We start from the raw sequence: 21,722 nt of genomic DNA on the forward strand, positions 1-21,722 counted from the left end.
TTTTAAGCATCAACATAACAGCAAAAATAGATAATTGTATATCTGATCTTATGTCATAAGTTTCAGACAAACTTAGGTATATTAAAAAAATACTTGTTCAAAATTATCTTCAGGCTATGTGTATAAAGTATATATGAAATAAATTGTGTCAAGAACTGTGTTCCCGTCCCAAGATACCTCACCATTTTTATGAAATAAAAACTCTAAACCCAAACCACAAACACTTCTAGTTTCAAGTACTCTGGACAAGATGACCAATCTGTGTTATAAATTCTTTCCTGAAATAAATGAGCTAGGCTAAGAAGCAGAGTAATAAAGGTTTGATAAGCATCAGTTTACATTTTTAAGAAAATATTTTGCTTTGCAGATACTCATACAATGAAACATGACAATCATTTAAAATGGTAATAAAAGGGAAATAAATTATTCTCATGTATTAGATGGAAAATACTTTGTAAAAATAAGAGATTCTCACGTATGTACACCATGTAATGTGCAAGCAACAACAGGAGCAACCTCTTTTATTTGCTGGCATCTTCTGTATATGCCTGCTATATCTTGGAAAGGTAATTCCTGTCTTAAAGTTGCTTCACAGCCTATTACTAGAAATTTAAGTAACTGGTCAGGTGTGGCGGCACATATCTTTAATATAAACACTTGAGAAGGGAAAGCAAGAAAATCAGGAACTCCAGAATATCCTCAGCTTATGCTTGAGGCCAGCCTGGACTACAGGCGACCTTGTCGCACACACAAAGACACAAACAAGCCCTCAGCATTTACTACAAGAATCATAAGAAAATTTGAGAGGAAAATAAAAGTGGTAGAAAAGTGTTATGGAAATATTCCAAACAGAAGTGAGGCACCTGCTCAATCTAGATAATGTTTCTCAATTGCATCTATTGGATTACAGTCACATGTTTGTTTACATGTATTGCTGTGTTCTGCTTTTAAACTCTAAGCCTAAAATCCCTGCTCCTCCTCTCATTCTCCATCCCTTTCAAATCTGCTACAAGAAATCCCAAAACAGTAAAAACATTTTATTTGGGGCTGTATAAAATAATATTTCCTTAGCAAGTATCAAAATTTTAAAGTTGCCAATTTTAAAACATAACATACAATTCCACATGTTATTCCATTTTCTTTATTACAAAACTTTAAGAGAAAAAGTCCCAAAGATCAAAAGTATAAACCAAGTATAAAGACCAAGAATACCACTATAGTAATTCTATACCAAGTGACAAAAGCTGCCCTTACATTTCATGTATTTTGTAGAAGGAATTATCTGTTAAAAAGTAAAGCAAACTGAAAAATATACTTTGGGTCAGAAAGTTTATGATTTTTATGCTTGTGCTTAGTGTTGAACCTTCTTTATTTGATACATTAGAGGTTTATTTTCTTTTGAGTGTATCTTGTAAAATATATTATTACAGACTTACAGGTTATACTGGAAGCTTAAGAAAATATTTCAAGAATTATTTTTAGTATTAAGAAACACAGACAACTTATAAAGTATTTTTTATTATGAGAATAATATAAAATCATAAAATTATTTGAGTTTTGACTTGGTTATAATAGTCTAGCAAAATATTTTGTAAACCATTAAAAACAATGTTGGCCTTAAACTCCAACTATAAGTGGATTCTCATAATGTTTATGGAATAAGGAGAAAACTGATGTCCTAATGAAAATCAACTACTACTATTTTCTGTTGTAACATTTTTTAGTAACCTACTATCAATGTCAAACACTAATCCTAGACTGGTATTATGCCCACCAAAGATTTGTACAGATTTTACCGTAAAAAAAGATATGAATCCAGGTGCGACTCTATAGTCCATTTCTGGACCATCTGGTTACTCTTTGGCTCTATAATTTAGGTGACCACCTAGAGCCACAAGCATTCAGTCCTTTCACAATCTCTTGTGATACCATTTAGTACCATGGCTTTTAATTATTTTGTGAATGACTTCTACAATTTTGACCCTAACCCCAACTGGTGTCTCATGCCTCAGCACTAAAATATGACTATGTTATCCTCATGGGAACACTTAAAATCTTGAATTAATATACAGAACACATATAAAGAACTCAACTATATAAATATGATGCAAAATATTATTCTAGAGGTGTATATAAAAAGAACATGATATCTATAAATCATAGAACTGAGATAAAATATTATATTGGCTTTATTTTTACATGTTTTAATGTAATATCTATAATGAACTGTTTTCTCTTAATACACTGTTTACTAAAATTCTCAAAGTGTAATTAAATGATACATTGCATATGTAATAATGAATTTAAAATACAATACTACTGCTAGGTTCCTTGTGATCCAAATGTTAAAAGTACTTGGTCATTTGCAAAGGTAAAACTATAGCTTTGTTTACCTTAGTATTTATAAAGCCACCAAAATCTATCAAATTCCTACTGGAAGGAAACTTATATTGTACTTAGGCACATAGGTCAGGAATATCTGGAAGAAAATCTTCCTTTACAAACTGAAAGACCAACTGTGCTGTATTTTCTTATACATTTTCTATTCTGTATTAACCTTATTTTTATTTAAATACAGGCAAAGAAAGATGAACTAAACAGGTCTACATTTAAAAGAGACGAATCTATAAGAGCATAAGCCATCTTTGCAATAAAGTTTAAAATTACATTTCTCAATGTAATTACAAGAATCTCAAGTATTCTTCAATGCTTAGTGAGTTTCCTTTAGGTGACAGCAATATTCCATAAAAAGGCAATTATTTCTCTTATTTAGTTTGATTTAAAGCCTTTGAAAATAATTTCTCACATTACTCTAACTTATCTTTAGTAGAACACTATAAACATCAATTCCCACCCCTGATAGTTTTGTTCATCCTTCCTCTTCTATTTTTCATGGGAAAAAAACAGTTTTCCAGCTTATATTCTTTCTAAAAATTAAAAATCCCAAAGACTAGATATTATTATCACAGTTCTGCTGACAAATAGAATCCTCTTGTAGTATATATAGAGACAACAGCAATACCAAAACTCGTAACAAATAAAACCCAGAGACAGCAATGTTGTTTGGAGCCACTGTCTTCCTTCTTCCATGCTCACTGTTCTCTATTTGGACTCATGAAAGGTATGACCTTCCAAAGTAAAAGGATTTTAGTCTAATTGATAGCAGAGAGAGACAGACATGTTCTAATTCATTTGGCACCACCTGACCTTGCACACCCAAGGGGACAATGACAAAAGCAAAGCTGGCAGCTATGATCAGAACAGAGAGCATGCCAGGATTCTTTGACTATAGCATATGTGGGCTCACAATTCACAGGTTTCTTTTCTCTAATTAAAACAACTACCTTAAAAACTTTAGTATGTATTCTCATTAAAAACCTGATCACAAAAGTTAACGAAGAAAATAACATCAAATTGTGGTAAAAGTTGCTGCTGCCCTGAAAGCATTATAGACTATTGTACACACACTATTTGATAATATTGCCAAGTATAAAATTTAATGTCTTAATGAGAAGGCAAAAATAATTGGCATATAACATAGTAAAAAATGTTTAGGCAACACAAGCATACTACAGTAAAATTTAAAAATCTTAGATTTAAAGAAATGAAATGCTTTACTGCTGTGTTACTAATTATACATACAATGTGTTTCACTTTCTGTACATATTTAAATGTTATAATAAGCAGTCACTTAGTATTCAAAATAATCATGTTTTGACTAAAGGGCTGTACTAACTGCATTTTATGACTTTATAAAAATGTAAACAAAACAGGGCAAGGTTGCGCATACCTGTAACCCCAGTATTTGCGGCCTACAAGGATCCCAAATTCATGGCCAACTCAGCTTAGCTTTTATAGCAAAACTGTCTCAAAAACCAAACAGCAATAAAAAAGATAAAAAAGATTAAAGTTGCTCAGTAACATTCGTAGCCTATCTGAAACAGATAGACTGTTTATTTAGATTAGATTAAAAGGAAAGTACTCTGTACACTGTCTAAACTAATGTTAACTAGGTGTAGTTAAACCATCTTTCAAAAGTTATTCTTACCAGCATCTCTATTAGAATCTTAAAAAAGTGTGAAGGGGACCAAAATAGATGGGTTCTATGAAGTGCTCTGCCCTATGTCAAGAGCATGAACATTAAATAATTTAAAATGAAAACAAACAGAAAGTCTGATAGAGAGTAATTCTTTGGATAAAACATTTAATTCTGAGGGATTTCATTTCTTAGATAATTTGTACAAATGTAGAAGGGAACTTTTGTTATTAAACTGTAATGTTTTTATTTTTAATTTTTTTATGTGCACGTGTGTGTGTGCTTCTGAGTGTTTGTCTGTGCATCACATAATGCAGGCGCTTTTTGCACCAGATCCTCAGGAACTGAAGTAATAGACAGTTTAGATGTGTGTGCTAGGAGCCAAACTCAGGTCATCTACTTAGCCCTTAACTGCTAGCCCTTAGCCAGTTCTCTCCAGCCCCCCTCAATGTGCAATGCTCATAAAGACTGAAAACCAACCTGGCTATCTCTTCTCGATGGGCAGTCCAATCTCGGATATAGTCTTCCTGCTCTTTAATTCGGTGCTTGAATGAAGAACTAGCAGGCATTGCTGATCCAGTGCTCTGCATGCGAGTGGTTTTCAGGGCTGGAGAAGTACGTAGACGAGTATGTTTAGGGGAATTACGGTTTGATCCAAATTCATCTTCTGAGGTGGAAGCATAATCAGTGGGAAAGCGCCTCCATCTTGAATTTACTAAATTAGTTTAATTATTAAAAAAAGAATTATTATGTTATCATTTTGAAGATAAAATAAAAATCATGATTTCAAAATCACCACGAGAGCTCACACACAACACAATTTTCAGTAACTGACATACATATACACACCTCACAAAAAACTGTAGTCTACTACTCCTTAAGATAGAAACATTGTATTTTGGGAAATTAAAAACAATGAATAATTAAAAACAATTGAAAAGACCGTTTTTTTTTTTTAAAATACTGTAGTGAATAAACATTCCAATGCAAAAGTTCACTAATGATAAACGACTAAACAAGCTCTAGTCAAAAATGCTTAACAGGGGTGTTTTTCAGTTGCAAATATTTCTTGAGTAGCGATATGGATGCTTTTTAAATGACAGCAACAACATTAACATGACAAAAATAAAATGGGAAAAGATTTCCTCATGCCACATGGACTTTGAACACGGAGATGATGAAAACCCTCTTTTCCCAACACAGAAACGTGCATAATTCCTGTTATAGAAATTATGCCTTTATGGCAGAAAAAAAAAACATTACCTCTGTCATTCAACATCCTGTTACGCTATGGTTGGAAAAAACTTTTTACATGGTAAAAAACACAACAAAGCATCTTCAATACAACTCTTTGCTGCTTTAACAATGAAAACATACGGTCAAAATAGACAATGGTGTAAAATCTACAAAGCATAAAACTACACAAGCTACTCTCACAACCACCAACATTTAAGGCACAAGAGATCATTCAGATAGAAATATCAAAGTGCCAATTACTTTCTCATTTACAGTTAGTAAAGACATTTAAAAATATTACTGCTGACACACTAATAATCAGAAGACAAATTAATGTGGACATTTTACTAATACAAGTAATTTGTAAAGTATAAACAAGTGAAGAACAGAGAAGATAATGTCTAATTCATGGCAGGAAATATTTATTTAATGACTAATATATACCTAGCACTTGGGTCAAGTAACTGGCTCACAAGTGCTAAGAATAGTTTTTAATGAATGAATTCCTGGATAGCTATCATTTGCATTTATAAAATTTAGAATAATGAAATATCTTTGGTATTCTAAGCGACGAAAAATTTAGCAACCGCTGCAATTCCCAACTGCCACTAATAGCACTATGTGACTTTTCTTTCTCTTCTTTCTCTTCAATCCTGAACCTGGCTTACTCCATGTAACCTCAGAATTTCCTCATCTTCCACTAGAATTTTATACTCCTCTTGATACCTCTTCCCAAAATTGTATTTTCCTTGAAGTTAGTTGGTTCATAGATAAAACCGACATCAATGCCAACAGAGATGGCTTAAAGCAGAGAAATCTATAAGAATAATATGTAATAAGTCAGAGCCCACTTCTCTGTGCTCATTAATACCCTATTTGCAGCTCTTGGGATGGGGTCTAGATTGATGGGTACAGGAGAATAAGCATACGTAGAAAAAGTTCATGGGTCACTGTAAAAATAAATATATAAATAGTTGTTTGTTTTTTTCCTGAAGGGAGATGTGTAATAGTTATTATTTCATTGTTAATTTCACAGGATTTCAAAATCATCATGGAAACACAACTCTGGTGTCTATGAGCATGTTTCTAGAAGGACTTAACTGAGCATCGAAGATTTACTCTAAACTCAGGTTGGTGCCCGGTATGGGAGAGAAAAAGAGGAGAAAGTGGATTGACAAAGAAAATAGAATATAAAAAGGTTTTCTGACTTATTCAGATTAAATGAAAAAATACTTTCATTCTTTGGAATTTTCTGTTTACACAATACATTTAATTTATATAACTAGGTCCATTTGACCTAGTATTAGATCACTAAATTGAGTATCTAAACTGGGAATGTTTGAAACACCAATTCTATAATTTGTTGGTTGGTGAAGCACTAGTTATACAAATGAAAATGAGAGTAAGTTTCAAGATCATTTTAAACTTGTAATCACAAGAAACTAGTTTATTTATAACATTATTAAATTTGTTTTCACATAGCAAACAGAATCATGCCTTGAAAGTACGTATCATATATGTATTTATATAATCCTTTGAGAAATTAAATTATTTGTGCAGGTTTTTTTTTTTGGTTTTTCGAGACAGGGTTTCTCTGTAGTTTTAGAGCTTGCCCTGGATTGTGCAGCTTTAATTTGACAATAAATAATATTCTGTCACTGCCAAAAATTATTTTAGTTAGAAAATGTACAACATTCTTTCCTTGCTGAAGGTGTAAACATGTTTACTACAAAATACTGTTATCCATGATGTCTAGAATAAAAAAGGTTCATTAGTAGATAGCTGTGAATGTTCCTTTTTAATGTAATTAACACATTAATGCTAAAATACAATTACAGATTAGAAGATCAGAAAACACATTTTATTTTCATTATATATCAGAATATTTTAAAGGGGAAATTAAAGCACAAAAGTTTTGTTGTATATAAGCATTTAGCGGTAAGATCATTTGAGGACATAAAATTCTGAGCATACTTTGTATTTTGTATTTTTGTTCTTCACTTGAAGAATTAACAAAAGTCATGCATGCTTTTTTAATTTTCACTATTTAGATTTTGAGATTTAGAATAAAAAGAAAAACATTCAAGAAAAAAACTGAAAATATTAATAACATTTTCTAAAGTGTGCACTTAAAATAACGAACCTCGGCCACTTTATTAGTAGTGGCGGTGCTCCGTTCATAACAGTGTACAGCTGTTAGAGACAGGATCCTCTATACAGTGCAAGTCTGGGGCAGAGTAAGTAGCCCAGGCTAGCCTAGACTGCAGCTGGTCAGCTACTTTATTTTGATAACTTAGGGTCCTTAATTTTAAACACCAAAATCTCAAACAAAACAAACTTGGGGTATTTTCATTGTCACCAAAAGAATATGGGAGAAAGGCAAGTCATTAAACCCTTGGAAGCAAATTATACCAGAGATGCATAAAAGAATGGCTACCAATGTTGCTAGACATTTCCAATCAACAATGCTTACCATATTAAATGAAAGAAAAACCTGCTCATGACTTAGTCCAAAACACTGAATCAAAATAATTGTTACATATGTTAATGTAGACAGTATAATAGGAGGTAGGTAACTTCAAGATCTTTAAAGTTTAAATGGAGAATAGAAACATTGACCAGTATGATTCCATGTTCTTTTAAGCCTTATTTTCTTCTCTTTTCCCACTCAAGATAATACAATCATTTTAAACAGAAATGTTATAGCATCATAGACATTCAATTGTTAGAACCAAACATAAATCTGTTAGTAATCATTCCATGCAACAACTATTAAGTATATTCTTCACTGACATGGACTGGATAATACAATAGGATTTCAATGATTTAGTAAACAATACCCAAACTATTATAATGCATGGTCACCTTGTATATATACTTCTAGTCATAACAGATACTAGCTGTCTTCTGGAAGCTAGTATTTAGCTCCATTTCTTTACAGTACAGTAGCAAAAGCTAGTAATAAAGGCCCTTGATTCTCATCTTGTCTTGATATTTGACCAAAAATTATTTCATATCCCCAGTTCCCCTCTTAAATTCCATGGCTGCAATTATGTAATATCTGATGACTTAGTATAAAGAATAAAAGTAACAATTTTCCCTTGAGAAATTAAGGAATTCTAAGATACTTGATTTGTTTTAGATAAAGAAAAGTGAATATCAAGCTCTATATTCAAAGCAGAAATCAAAATTAGTCTGTCTATATATAATATGAAATCTTATACTTGTTTCTCAGACTTGCCAGGTGGTCCTATTTAGACCACATCTTAAAAAAGCCCCTCATACTCAAGAATAAGGAATAAAGCTGGATTGTCCATATGGAAAGAGCGAGTCATTCAGCAGAGAAGACGGTACTTCATGCTTCTTGCTAACACACAGCTTACATCACGGCTCACGTCAGGATGCAAGGAAACGTAAATATGTTAATGTGCTTGAATGGGGGTGAGGTAGTAAAACAAGCAGTCTTTCAGAGGAAATCAGAGTACACACCAGAGAACACAGCACAAAGGGAAGGAACTGAGAAGAAAGATCCATAAAAAACAAATAACAATACCTAGCAATCAATTCATTAATGGTAGGTTAAAGACTGACATGTGGAAGCAGACCAGAATAACAAAGAAAATGTCATTCATCCTCCAGGAAGCGTGACTGTATTCTCTAGCTTCAGTATACATCGATCCTACCAGAGTCTATGACTGTCATTATCAAAGCCCCTGACCAATGGAGATGGAAAGAAAGTAAGAGTGGACGAAAGCAGCAGTAAAAAAACAAAAACCAAACCCACAACATTTACAAAATACTACTTGTTTTGAGTCAGAGAGGATGTATTATAAATCAAGCAAAAATAAAGGAAAGATTATATACCAATGTTCCTCCACTTTTAACTCAAAACTTAGGCTCACTTAGCTTGCTGGAAAAGAATCATAAACCTTCAAGTCTTCAAAAAGCCGGTCTACCCTTCCTGGCCTTTTCAGCCACACCCATATAAGTAGTTGATTGTGAGGTAATAAGAACACACTTATTACATGAGAATACACACAAAGCTATCTGTCTCACTGCTGTGGTCACATACTCTTAGTGGCTTCAGCTTAAATACAAATAAGCCAATAGCACTTCAATACTGGCAGACTGTATGTACTGACTGCAATTATATTCAATTAGGTAATTACTCCAGTTAAATGCTACAACAGGACTTTGTGAGATAATGCTCACAATTAATTAGCCTTCCAATTTAGTTTAACCCACATATGATTAGTAATTGTTCCATGAATCCACTTTCTTCCACTGAAATAAATGAAGAGTTAATTTTCAAGAGCCCCAACCACAAATGTAAGTATATAAAACACAATATATATGTATTACTTATATTTTATATAAATAAATATACATATATTTTCTCTTTAAATCAGCGATTTCTTTCCAAAAGGGCTGAAAAAAGGTATATTGCTTCTCTCTGGGTTCAGAAGACATTTGAAATTTCTGATTTTAGAAGCATAACATTATTTTTAGAATGGATAGTAATTCTTAATATAATTCTGACAAACAAATCCAACTATTATCAAATAAAAAAATTAAAACTCCTAAATCTGTTCAGTTATTTTGTAATCACTTTTTTGTCTAAGACTTTAATTGGAAGTACATTGACTTCTGAATTTTTCATTTTAATGGAGGGGACATTAACCCTCTAATCTTAACCTTATTTTTGAATTATTTTGCTAAGAGAGCTAGAAATTTAATTTTAAATAAAGACTCCACACAGAGAGCATGCTAATGTTATTAGAAATCTGGATCCAATTACCTGAAGGAGAGCCATGAGTGGAGGTCACGCTTTTGACCTTGGAGTCTGATAGCCGTGAGATACTGTTGGCTCTAGTTCTAGGAGAAAATTTATCTGATGGCACTAATCTGGCTCCACTCCTAATGATGGCTTCTGCAGTGCGGGAAGAGGCACTACTTCTTGATATTGTTGCTTCAGAGTCACTGCGGGCAGATAATGAGCCAAGTCTTGTTCTTCGAGGCTGAGCTAATAAATCAATCCGAGAGATGGTTCGCCTTCCTGTGGGTGGTTTTGATGTGGAACTTGTGGTGGACACTTCAGAGGCAACAGATGCTTTGTCAGCATCAGCAAGTTCACTGTCAGAAGCCTCACCAAGCCGGGCTCGGCGCAGAAGGGAAGTCCTGGTGGGCCTTGGCCTTGGGAGAGTGGTCGATTTACTTGACGAACCAGAGGCAACAGGAGAAGTCTTAGACTTTGTTCCTTTGCCTCCTTCCAGTTTGGAATGTATGTTGTGCTCGTCAGCTGAGGTGAATGGAGTCCTCCCATGAGGTTTGCAGGAGTATGTTTCCTGGTCAGATGACATAATGTCAGAGATAGCAGAATGAGGTACACTAGAGGTCTGGTCATCATCTGTTAAGTCTACAGAAGGCTGCCGTATTCTTCCACTGGACTGGACAAATTTTCGACCATCTGCTCTTGCACCTATATCTGTAGAGCGGCTTTTTGCTTTCTTTTCAATTTTCTCCCTAGTGCCTGACTTTGTAGCATCTTTGGAAGGGGAACTCGTGGAACACCTGTCTTTATAGAGGCTAGTGAAACTCTTCCGCTTTTGGGTGGACTTTCTTTCTGTCTCTCCAGTAACCAGACTAATTGTACTGGCTGTGTCTACATCAGATTCTGGTGAAATAGAATTGTCTCTATTGTAACTAGGAGTATCTGGGCCTTCATCAGTTTTATTATTATCCTCACGCAGTTTAGCTTCTAGAAAAGCCATCACTGCTTCCGTGTCTTTTAGAATCAAGGTTGTGTCCATGCTAGAATCAGTATCTAAAGAGTCGCTTCTTTCTCGAAGTCTGCTTGCAGATGCCAAGGCTAAGGAAGTGGGAGCAGAAGAACTCTGTTTGTTGATATGGGGAATAAGCTCTATGGGTATGTTTGAGCTGGGCTTTTCTATGGTGAAACTCCCTTGACGCACTAACGACTTTGAGGACTCTTTCTTGTCTCCTTTGGACGTCTGACTTTTTGAAATTTCCTCAGCTTTTCTTCTCTTGCTTTCATTTTGCATAACTCTTTCTCCCTTGCTTGTAGAATGTCCTGAAATTCTTTCTACAGGTTGGGACTCTTGCTTAGAAGACTCCTCCCTATATTTATCTATGTGGCCGGAAGCACTTTTTGAAGACAGTTTAGCAGGAGTCCACTGGGCCTGCTCCTTCTGTTCTTGTTGTTGTTGGATTTTAGCTAATGTTTGTTTTACCAAAGAAGTTTCTTTATCGGTCTCACTCTTCTCCTTGCTAGAAGAGCTAGCTGAGTGAAGGAGGGCTTTATTGTCACCACCAGTTTTAGGAATCTCACCATTGACTGCCCTGTTCATTTGATTCAGGCTTCTGTCTGCATCATGCTTCTCGTGCTGGGGTACCTGGGCAGCAGATTCTTTTTCCTGCAGTTCTGTATCTTGCTTCTCTCCTATCTCTGACCTCTGTGTTAGCACCTTTGCTCTGGAGCTCTCTAGAGGCTTTTCTTCATTTGGGAGCTGGGGAAGAGTTCGCCTCTTTCTCTCTCCCTGACTAGCCAAGGAAGCTGCAGAGCTAGTACTTCTCAGTGAAACACCAACTTCACTAGCATCTGTCTCTATAAAATAAAAACACCAAAGTAGGAATTTATTAGAGCAAAAAGATACAAATATAAAAGTGTCAAATTATACTACATTTTGAGTGATAAGTCTAAAAATAGCCTCGGTATGAAATGAATGCCATCACTTCAGGAAATCTGTACTTCCTGAGGGGGGCACCTTAGCCCTTACAAGGCATTAAAAGAAATCTGTATCAATAAAAAAAATGTGAGAGTAGTAAAAAAAAAAAAAGTGGCAAGATATGTCATAATTTTATATACCAAGGTACTTTTAAACTGTAATTTTCTGGTATATTAAGGCAGCTTATAAAAGTAAAAGACTACTTTCCTTCTTTTCAACTTGGTAGATCTCAATGAAAAAATAAACACTTTGAAGCAACAATGTAGAGACAAATTTGATAATATTAAAAAATTTGAGGGGATCTCTAAGTTTGTCTTTACTTCTGTAAAACTAATTATAAAAAATTTAAGTATAAATTGACAGTTTAGAATTCTATATACTTATAGGCATAAGATGACATTATTGCTTATGAACATAGTGAAAAATAATTAAGTCAGTACTTTGATAACTTAATTCATAATATAAATTCATATATAAAGCTCATCTAGAGATGATCACTTGTCTTTAGTTTGATTACACTGTAATGATAGTTGCACATTTTCTAATAGACTGGCATATCAAGAAGGGTATTTTTTTAACTGAAAAGGAAAACCATGAAGCTTTAACATTATACTTGAATAGCAAAAAAATTTACAATAGTAAGTATCCTTTTGCCTTTGGAAGGTTCAACTTATGAGCTAGCTACATCAAAGTTTTTGAAGGGAAAAGGACTTGGAGCCAGGTCGTATAGCAGAACACTGTGCATAACATAAAAAATGAGCTCCTCAGTTTACCCCCAACACTGCGGAAAGAGATAGGTTTTATTAGTTAGATACTTTCTACTGCTTATATTTCCCCAACATACAAAATATTAATTAAAGCCTAGCATTTACTCAAAGTCAACATACTGTTCAAGCATGAAATATATGAATATGCTCATTAAGCTTATTTACATAAGTTTGGCTTGTTTCTTTTTAAGACACGTGATCTATTTATAAAGAAGACAGAAAAAGTAAAAAATGGAGGAAGATGAGAAAAAAGAAATTACCGTTTTCTACAGTTGCAGACAATTCCATTAACCTTTCTTCTGGATCATGCCTTGTGTGATTAGCAGCCAAACTAGCCCACTGTGACACCCAACGTTTGCTTCCAGATGAAGCTACCCCTTCCTAAACAAGGAAAACAGAGTGAGACAATGCAGCAGTCTGTCAACGCTGATTGTCATGAAAGAGACCTTCATTCAGTCACATCATGTGACACTGAAGCCGTGTCTGAAGCTCAGCATGTTATGCTTCATATCTAAGAGGAAGATTCTCTAACTGCCCTTTCAACTAGATTTTACCATCACTGAATTTAGTGTATCATTTCCTGTGCTTATACAGTAACAGTGCCAGGCCCACTCCAGAAGCTTACAGTTTACATATCACAGCTCTGCAGCTAGCCCAGTGGAGTCAGGTTTAATCCATTAAAAGGAACAGAGAGTCTAAAGAGCTATTGAAGTACCTGCTAGTCTTCTACTCTCTAGGAAATCAGGCAGACTCCAACTTTCATGAACTATTAAATATGCTAGGACAAGTCTTAATAGATTTCAAGAACCCAAAGCCTGAGACTTTTTATGGTATTTAAGCTGAAAATAACTCTATGAGTTTTTCTATATCCAGTCTGAACTCAGACCCATTTGTGTTTAGATTTGTCTTTTAGACAAATGGTTTTTGAACCTTTCTAGTGAAGTGTATAGGTCCCTTAACCCATGAACACAACACCCTAGCATTTCTTAAGAGTAATATAAACACTGTATCTCTCAAGCCATAATCAGAGGTGAGAACAGCCGGTGAAATAAAAAAAAAGGGGGGGGGGGGTAGGGAGTGGGGATGCTGGGAGTATCCAGTTCTGTGGAAGAGCACTTGCTCAGCACACACGAGGCCAAATTCAATCCCTAATTATACGAACAAAAAAAGACTCCTCTCCAAATCTTAACTCAGGAATTCACACGAAAACTGAAATGCCAATAGGAAATGGAAAACAACAACATAAGGTTTATTTTGAACTATTTAAAACATACCTTATTAAAAAAGAAAGAAACCCAAGTTACTGTTTTAATTATGAATAGGCTAAGGTTAGATACTTATAAAGTAATGATTTCATATAGATAATACACTGTATGGTTTCAAAAATAGGTTAAAATAGTCAAGTACAGAGATTGATGTATTTAGACAAAAGGAGACCAAAGCTATCTGCCTTCCTGAACTCCCTTCCAAGGTCCTGCAGTACCTGCCCACCGCTCTGAGCACTAAAGGCAGAGCACATCATCCTGCACTATGCTGAGAAATCCAAGACAGGGTGGTCTTGCAACAGGTGTTTCCCCAAACAGGTGGCTTTACATACTTAGGGCATGCTGTTTTTTTGTTATAATGGTCTGTCATGTGATGGCTGTGAAGGTAGGAACTTATTAGAGCTATATGAATTTTACTTGGCATGGATTGAGAAAGAAAGAAGAGGGAATATAAAGTAATTCACAAAAACCTTTCCCTGAATTTATCAAAATATCAACACACTACTTGATATCACTATTGATAATTACCTGTTTTTAGGGTATGAATTAAAAAGAAATGACAAATTTCTCTAAAGGGGAAATAAAGAACACTAAAAAGCTGTAATTGCTTTGACAATTTTCAGAAAATGGCAAACCACTGAGGAATAGTTTTAATACTATTCAATAAACATACCTGTCTCTAAAGCTATTTAATTTGTAAGAATATAAATGAAATAGTGTTATATAACATGATTTTTAATTTATATTTACCCACCATTCACTTATAACTAATTCGTTTCCTTAAAGAAACATAATCTTAAGAGTAAGATAACAAATTAAGAAAGCGAGGCCAGGTGAGGAAGTGGCTCAGTGATTATGAACACTTGCTGTACAAGTCTGACAACTGGAGTTCAAATTCCCAGCAATCACATAAAAAGCTGGGCATGGCTATGTGTGCCTGTGGAAAGACCCTGTCCTAAAGGAGTAAGGTGGAGTGTTAATAGAGGAAGACACTTGTGTGCTTCTCTGGCTCTCACATGCACACACAACACACACACACACACACACACACATGCACGCGCGCACACATCCACCCACCTCCCCCCCCCCGAAAAAATAACCAAAGTTCAAATTCTGGCTCCACAAATGACAACATTTAAGACCACAGCAAGGTTAATTTCTATGTTCTGCATTTTCCTAATTTGTAAAACAGCCTGAAGGCTTCCATCCACTGAAAGTTGCTGCCTATTATCTGAACAAATAATACTTCCAACTCATACAAACATTTTATATTTTCTTTTGCTACATAAAATGGAGTGGAAGTTTGAAGTCATTGCTATGTCAATAAAAGCTACCCTCAGTTGTCCTTCTCATTGCATCCTGGCTTGCACCACACGGCACTCACTGCAGTGTTTAAGCTGCACCTTTCACATGTTTCCTGAGCTCGGTTGTCTACTTCCAAGCACATACCTCTTAAAAAGCCTAAGTAGTGTGTATTTCTGTTTTGTCTCATTGTACTACTTACAAAAAGGGGAATATAATTTATTATTTTTTTCCTGAATTGTAATTATTCTCCTAACTTTGAAACAACAATGAAAACTAAGAACTAAACCAAAACTGCTTTAGGTTTTCATTCAAAATAAAAAGTCAAAATTTAGTTTTTGAGGTATTTTACAAGGGGAGATCTATATCAACACTTAAAATTACTTCCAAATGGTAAGAACTTACATTTTATGCATATAAAAAGAATCGCATACCTCTGAGTTATGAAACCCAGGTGTGCTGAATGGCTTTCTTTCTTCCATTACTACTGAAGCAGAGTTGATAGCCCAATCTTTAATCAGACCTTTATGCTTTTCATTGATAATAGGCCTACTATAATCCTGATTGTCATCTACTCCAAATACCTAGGAGGAAAAATTTGTTTCACAATGAAAATGAAAGTGTGGGTACCAGGTTAGTATGTGAACATCAACAGCATCAGAAGCAAACAAAAATATCCTAAATTAACCTCACCTAGCAATTTCAGAAACAGGGAAATTTCATGACAGGATGACTCCCCAGCTGGACTGGACAGAAAGCCAACAGCTGCAGATATGGCTATCCTTTTTAATAGTTAGCAAATATTCTAGTTGATAGAGGGAAATATTCATAACACTACATTAGATCTGTTGAATGACTTAATGATTCTGAACACTACAATCATGAGAATCGTGTTTTTAGCTTGTTTCATGTTTCTATTTTGGAGAAGCACACAAAAGAGAAATATATGCCTCTTCTTTATTTGCTTTTTTACTAAAAAAGTTTCATGAACATATATCACTTACATTTATACATGTAATTTCCTAAGGTGCCAAACAAGATTTTATTGTTGATTTTCACAAAGTACAGCATTTGTTGGAAATGCAGGTTCTTGGTCTACTCACACAGATAGCAATAAGTAAATGGCTGTCAATGGTCAATACTTTAAAAAGTTCTCAACACAGAGACAATAGTCATACAATTATATTTTCCCAACAGGAAAGACTCCAGACTTTGTCATTTTCTGGCATACAAAAAAACCTGGATATAATACTTTGCCAACAAATTGGAATAAAGCAATAGCTAATTATATTTAACATTTTATTTTAATATTCAATCTCTACTTGGTTCAACTGAATGGATAAATATCCCTCAGATTTACTCATTACTATTACTATATGGGACATTGATCATTACAAGCAGAAAAATGTGCCCTTGAAGTAGCAATCTGTAGAAATGTCCTTTGAAATCTTCACTTCCTACAAGAGAAAACCACTTCCAGTGGTGCCGACTCTTCTCATGCTGACTCATCTACAAATGTGTGGGATAGTATTCATAGCTACACTGAGACACATGAAGCCCACAGGTTGTAGGTTGGAAATTGATGGTCCTATAATAATCTGATAAATTCTGAACTGTGCATTTAGTAGAGACTATATCTCTAAATTCAGTGAAATATGGAAATTTTTACCACTAAACAGCTTTATTGCTTAATTTAATTTAAATGCAGTTTTTCAAGAATTTGATTAGAATTATCATTCCTTTAAAAACAAGTTGCACATTATTAACTTAAGTTAAATGAAACCATTAATAGTACATGGAATACAGGATATAGACAGGAATAAATAAAAAGAATTTCTTTGCTTCATCCTGCTAAACATTGGAGTAAACTAAGCAATTAAAGCAGAGAAAGAAAGAGAGTATACCTGGGTCTTGTTGACTTTACCCTGATTTGTAAGGAAAGCAACATTAGAGCTTAAGTGGCTTGTAGATCTTTTGCCAAATAGTTCACTACAAGTTTACTGGTTAGTTATTGTTATATTACCAGAAAAAGCAATAACTCAAATTTGAAGTAAAATAACCATATATGATTCCTTACATTTTGCATCACTGTGGTATGTCAATTTATAGTTTCTGATTTGGTGACAGTTAACTGAATCGACTTCTTAAAATACAATCACCAGAGTTTCCAATAAATATGGTAAACCTCTTCAAAATACTTCTAATAAAAATGACTTGGACATTGCATGAATAGATTAGTATTTTGAAAATGTAACAAATTATACCCAGAATTGTGCTCTAATGGGAGTTGAAGGCAACAGAACTCCCAGCGATTTTCTACACATTCCCTTTAAAGTACCATCTGTTAGAGAATTGCCATTTTCTTTCTATACAGGTGACAGGGCAGGAAAAATTCCAGTGGGACAAAAAAGCTTTGAGATTTCACATTTACGATTTATCAACTATTGAGGCAATCTCAGAGTGTAGTCCAGACTGACCTAAAACTCACTATTCATCTCACCTCAGCTTCTCAAGTGCTGTAATTACAGGCATGAATAAGCCACCATGGCCAGCTTTTAAAACACATTGAAAAATATGAGTAAGATAGCAATGGCTAGTCTACCTTAAACCAGTATGCATTCGTGTCTCACAGACAGCTTGCACAAGGAAACACAGTGCACAGTCAGTTACACTATCTATATGCTTGGAGGCATGCATGGTTTTTGCATTTCTAAAGTACACATTTTGACATATGATCTAATAATGGTCTAGAATTTGGGAGTGTCTCAAACACGAAGAACGGATTTGTAAGACTTCCCATCTTTCATTCTAGACTGTCACCAGGAGATTTCATACATATGCACATAACTATTTGATTTACCAACTGTAGCTTACCTGTCATCATGGACAGCTCAAGATACTTGAAAAGCAGTCTGTTTGTCTTACGCTCATTATTTTCTCTGTGCCCTACTCTATTTGGTGTCTACTACAACTTCAAACTTGTTCATAACAAAATCTCTCTCCTTTAGCCAGGAATTCTTTAGGCTGGAGAAAGATACAAACCTGTCTAGTACCTTTCCTTACTACAAGAGTCACAGAACAGACACAACAGGAGCTCTTTGGGGTCTGACAGATTACTGAGATAACTCTCATATAATCAAGGGGAAGAATGACATTCACATGCTATCTACTGCTATCTCCTTGATCCAGAGAGATCCGCACCCTGGGACACCTGGGACTGATCCCTCCAACACACTCTAGTATTGGGGAAGGAGGAGAGCACCTTTCACTCCACAATACTGCATGTCTCACAGAACACAATCTCAGGCTTCACCTCAGAATATGCACAGACCGTATTCACTGTAGAATTCTCACCTACACCTCAGTGGCTACTCTAAGCAATTAAAACTGGCTACTGAGGCATAGTATTTACTAAATGTACAATAGGGTGGACACTACAGGAAATTTAAGTCTGTATGACTTAGTCCTACTAGGGTCTAATACACACACACCCAAGAACTTTAGAACCATATAGAGGCACTCCATTATTAAACCAAACACCTGTGAATACCAGACTTTTAGATTCTGATCTCAACTTTGGATTAACATAAAAGAAAGGAATTCTCCAGATAAAACAGACTGTTATATACAACACAAGGAAGCCCATGACTTTGGTTTTTCTACTACTAGATTATTATTTAAAAGTACAAAATACAGAGCCCAGCATTTCATACATTTCCATTCAAAATGGTAACAGTGGGGCTGGGGACTAGTGGTACTTCTATTAAGTAGCTGATTTTTTTGATATTCTATGGATATTTATGTTCCACCTATTAAACAAGTACACAGGTCAAATTATACGTATTAATATCAGATATAGGAGACTGGTTCACTGTAACAGAAAACAGAGCTCAATGTGAAAGGAGGGAGGGGGGAAACTATGTTATTATTATAGCAACACAAATGAAGAAAAAATGAGAATTTCATTGTATAATACTTAATTTATTAAATTAAAAATAGAACTGAGGGTATAGATAAGTGGCAGACTGCATATCTAACATGAATGAGGCCCAGTGCCAAAAAAGTCCTAATCAATTAGAATCCACCTTCTCAAAGAAATGTGGAAGCTAATAATGAACGCCAAGCTTTTGTAGGCTTATACTAATTAAAGGATGGTGAAGGACTAAGATTTTAATCCTAACAAGGTGTCAAAATAAAAACACAGTCGAGTTTTAGACCAGAACAATTTTTCCACAAAGAACAAGATCCTGCTGGCTAAGTCAAATGGGGTTTCTGTAAGTTAAATCATTAGTACAGGATCCCACACCTGACAAAAGAACATTTAAGAAACAATCCATTTTGGCTATCCTGAGTTTTTTGCTTTTCCATATAAGTTGAGTATTGTTCTTTTGAAGTCTGTGAAGAATTTTGCTGGGATTTCGATGGGCACTGCATTGAATCTGCAGATGGTTTTTGGTAAGATTGCTAGTAACTTCTGGAAGCATCATGATCCCTGACTTCAAACTCTACTACAGACCTACAATGCTGAAAACAGCCTGGTATTGGCATAAGAACAGACAGGAGGACCAATGGAATCGAATTGAAGATCCAGATATTAATCCACACACCTACAAACACCTGATTTTTGACAAAGGAGCAAAAAATATCAAACGGAAAAAAGAAAGCATTTTCAACAAATGGTGCTGGCATAACTGGATATGAACATATAGAAAAATGAAAACAGATGCATATCAATCGCCATGCACAAAACTCAAGTCCAAATCAATCAAAGACCTCAATATAAAACCAACCACACTGAACCTCATGGAAGAGAAAGTGGGAATTACACTTGAACACATTGGCATTTCCTAATATACAGATCACTTCCTAAATACAGCCCCAGTAGCACAAACACTGAGAGAAACAATAAGTGGGACCTCCTGAAACTGAAAAGCTTCTGTAAAGCAAAGGACACGATCAACAAGACAAAACAGCAGCCTACAGAATGGGAAAAGATCTTCACCCACCCCACATCAGACAGAGGTCGGTCTGATCTCCAAAATACACAAAGCACTCAAGAAATTGGCCATCAAAATAACAAATAATCAAAAAAAAAATGAGTTAAGGTACAGAGAACTCTCAACAGAGGAATCTAAAATGGCTGAAAGACACTTAAAAAGGCTCAGCATCCTTAGTAATCAGAGAAATGCATATCAAAACAACTCTGAGATCCCATCTTACACCTGTAACAATAGCCAAGATCAAAAACACTGATAATAACTTATGCTGGAGAGGATGTAGGGTAAAGGGAACACTCCTCCATTGCTGGTGGGAATGCAAACTGGTACAGATTGCAGCATTATTTGTAATAGTCAGAACCTGGAAACAGCTTTAATGTCCCTCAACCGAAGAATGGATAAGGAAAACGTGGTACATTTACATAATGGAGTACTACACAGCAGGAAAAAATAATGACATCTTGAATTTTGCAGGCAAATGGATAGATCCAAAAACATTACACTGAATGAAGTAACCCAGACCCAGAAAGACAAATATCATATGTACTCACTCATAAGTGGCTTTCTGACATAAAGCAAAGAAAAACCAGCCTATAATTCACAACCTGAGAGAACCTAGACAACAAATAGGACCCTAAGAGAGACATGCCTGGACCTAAACTACAAGGGAAGTAGAAAAAGACAAGATTGGTTAAATTGGGAGTGTGGGGATCATGGAAGAGGGTAGAAGGGGAGGGAAGAAAATAGGAGAGGAACAGAGAAAAAAATATATAGCTAAATAAAAACAATTAAAAAAAGTCAATCCTTGAAGAACTATGCTGAATTCCAAGGATATATTGTCAAAGAAATCAAAATGCCCTAAGAAAGTTGGTTTGTTTTTTTTTTCTTTTTCTTTTGGTTTCTCGAGACAGTGTTTCTCTGTAGGTTTGGAGTCTGACCTGGAACTAGCTCTTGTAGATCAGGCTGGCCTCGAACTCACATAGATTCACCTGCTTCTGCCTCCTTAGTGCTGGGATTAAAGCTGTGTGCCACCACCTCCTGGCCAAAAGTTTTGTTCTTAAATTTATAGTATGTTCCCAGGAAAATATAACTTAATTTTTAAAAAAGAAAAATACCTTAAAATTCATTGGAATAAATATACAGTAATTATTTAACACTGTGATTCTGTTATTTGTAACTAATTTTTCAAATGTAAAATTTAGAAAGGTTGTTACAAGAGCTCAGAATGGGTTAGGAGAGAGCATTTACCACTTCTTGTTCACAGCATTGTTATCTACAAAGATAGACTCAAGCTCAACATCTGTCAATAGATGAATAGATAAAAAGATCTATCACAGAATTAATTAAGATTTATGATAAAAAAGAATGAGTAA

The 21,722-nt window shown here is 34.9% G+C and overlaps 1 protein-coding gene across 10 annotated transcripts in view; it reads right to left on the bottom strand.

Annotated features, from left to right (window-relative positions):
• The window catches only part of Cep170 (centrosomal protein 170), an 85,743-nt gene that overhangs the window by 15,872 nt on the left and 48,149 nt on the right, over window positions 1–21,722 (bottom strand). For 5 of the 10 annotated variants that reach the window (XM_041635268.1, XM_041635267.1, XM_041635264.1 and 2 more), the window contains 4 exons: window positions 15,787–15,936; window positions 13,046–13,166; window positions 10,071–11,897; window positions 4,517–4,751 (listed from right to left, as the gene is read on the bottom strand). In XM_041635268.1, coding sequence (XP_041491202.1) covers window positions 4,517–4,751; window positions 10,071–11,897; window positions 13,046–13,166; window positions 15,787–15,936 — 2,333 coding nt within the window. The remainder of the gene's footprint in view (window positions 1–4,516; window positions 4,752–10,070; window positions 11,898–13,045; window positions 13,167–15,786; window positions 15,937–21,722) is intronic. The other 5 variants (XM_041635272.1, XM_041635271.1, XM_041635266.1 and 2 more) reach the window with 2 other exon arrangements.

Source organism: Microtus oregoni, unplaced genomic scaffold, assembly GCF_018167655.1.
Source record: "Microtus oregoni isolate MIOR12 unplaced genomic scaffold, Mior012 000047F_ref0000412, whole genome shotgun sequence".
In the NCBI taxonomy this organism is placed as follows: Eukaryota; Metazoa; Chordata; class Mammalia; order Rodentia; family Cricetidae; genus Microtus; species Microtus oregoni.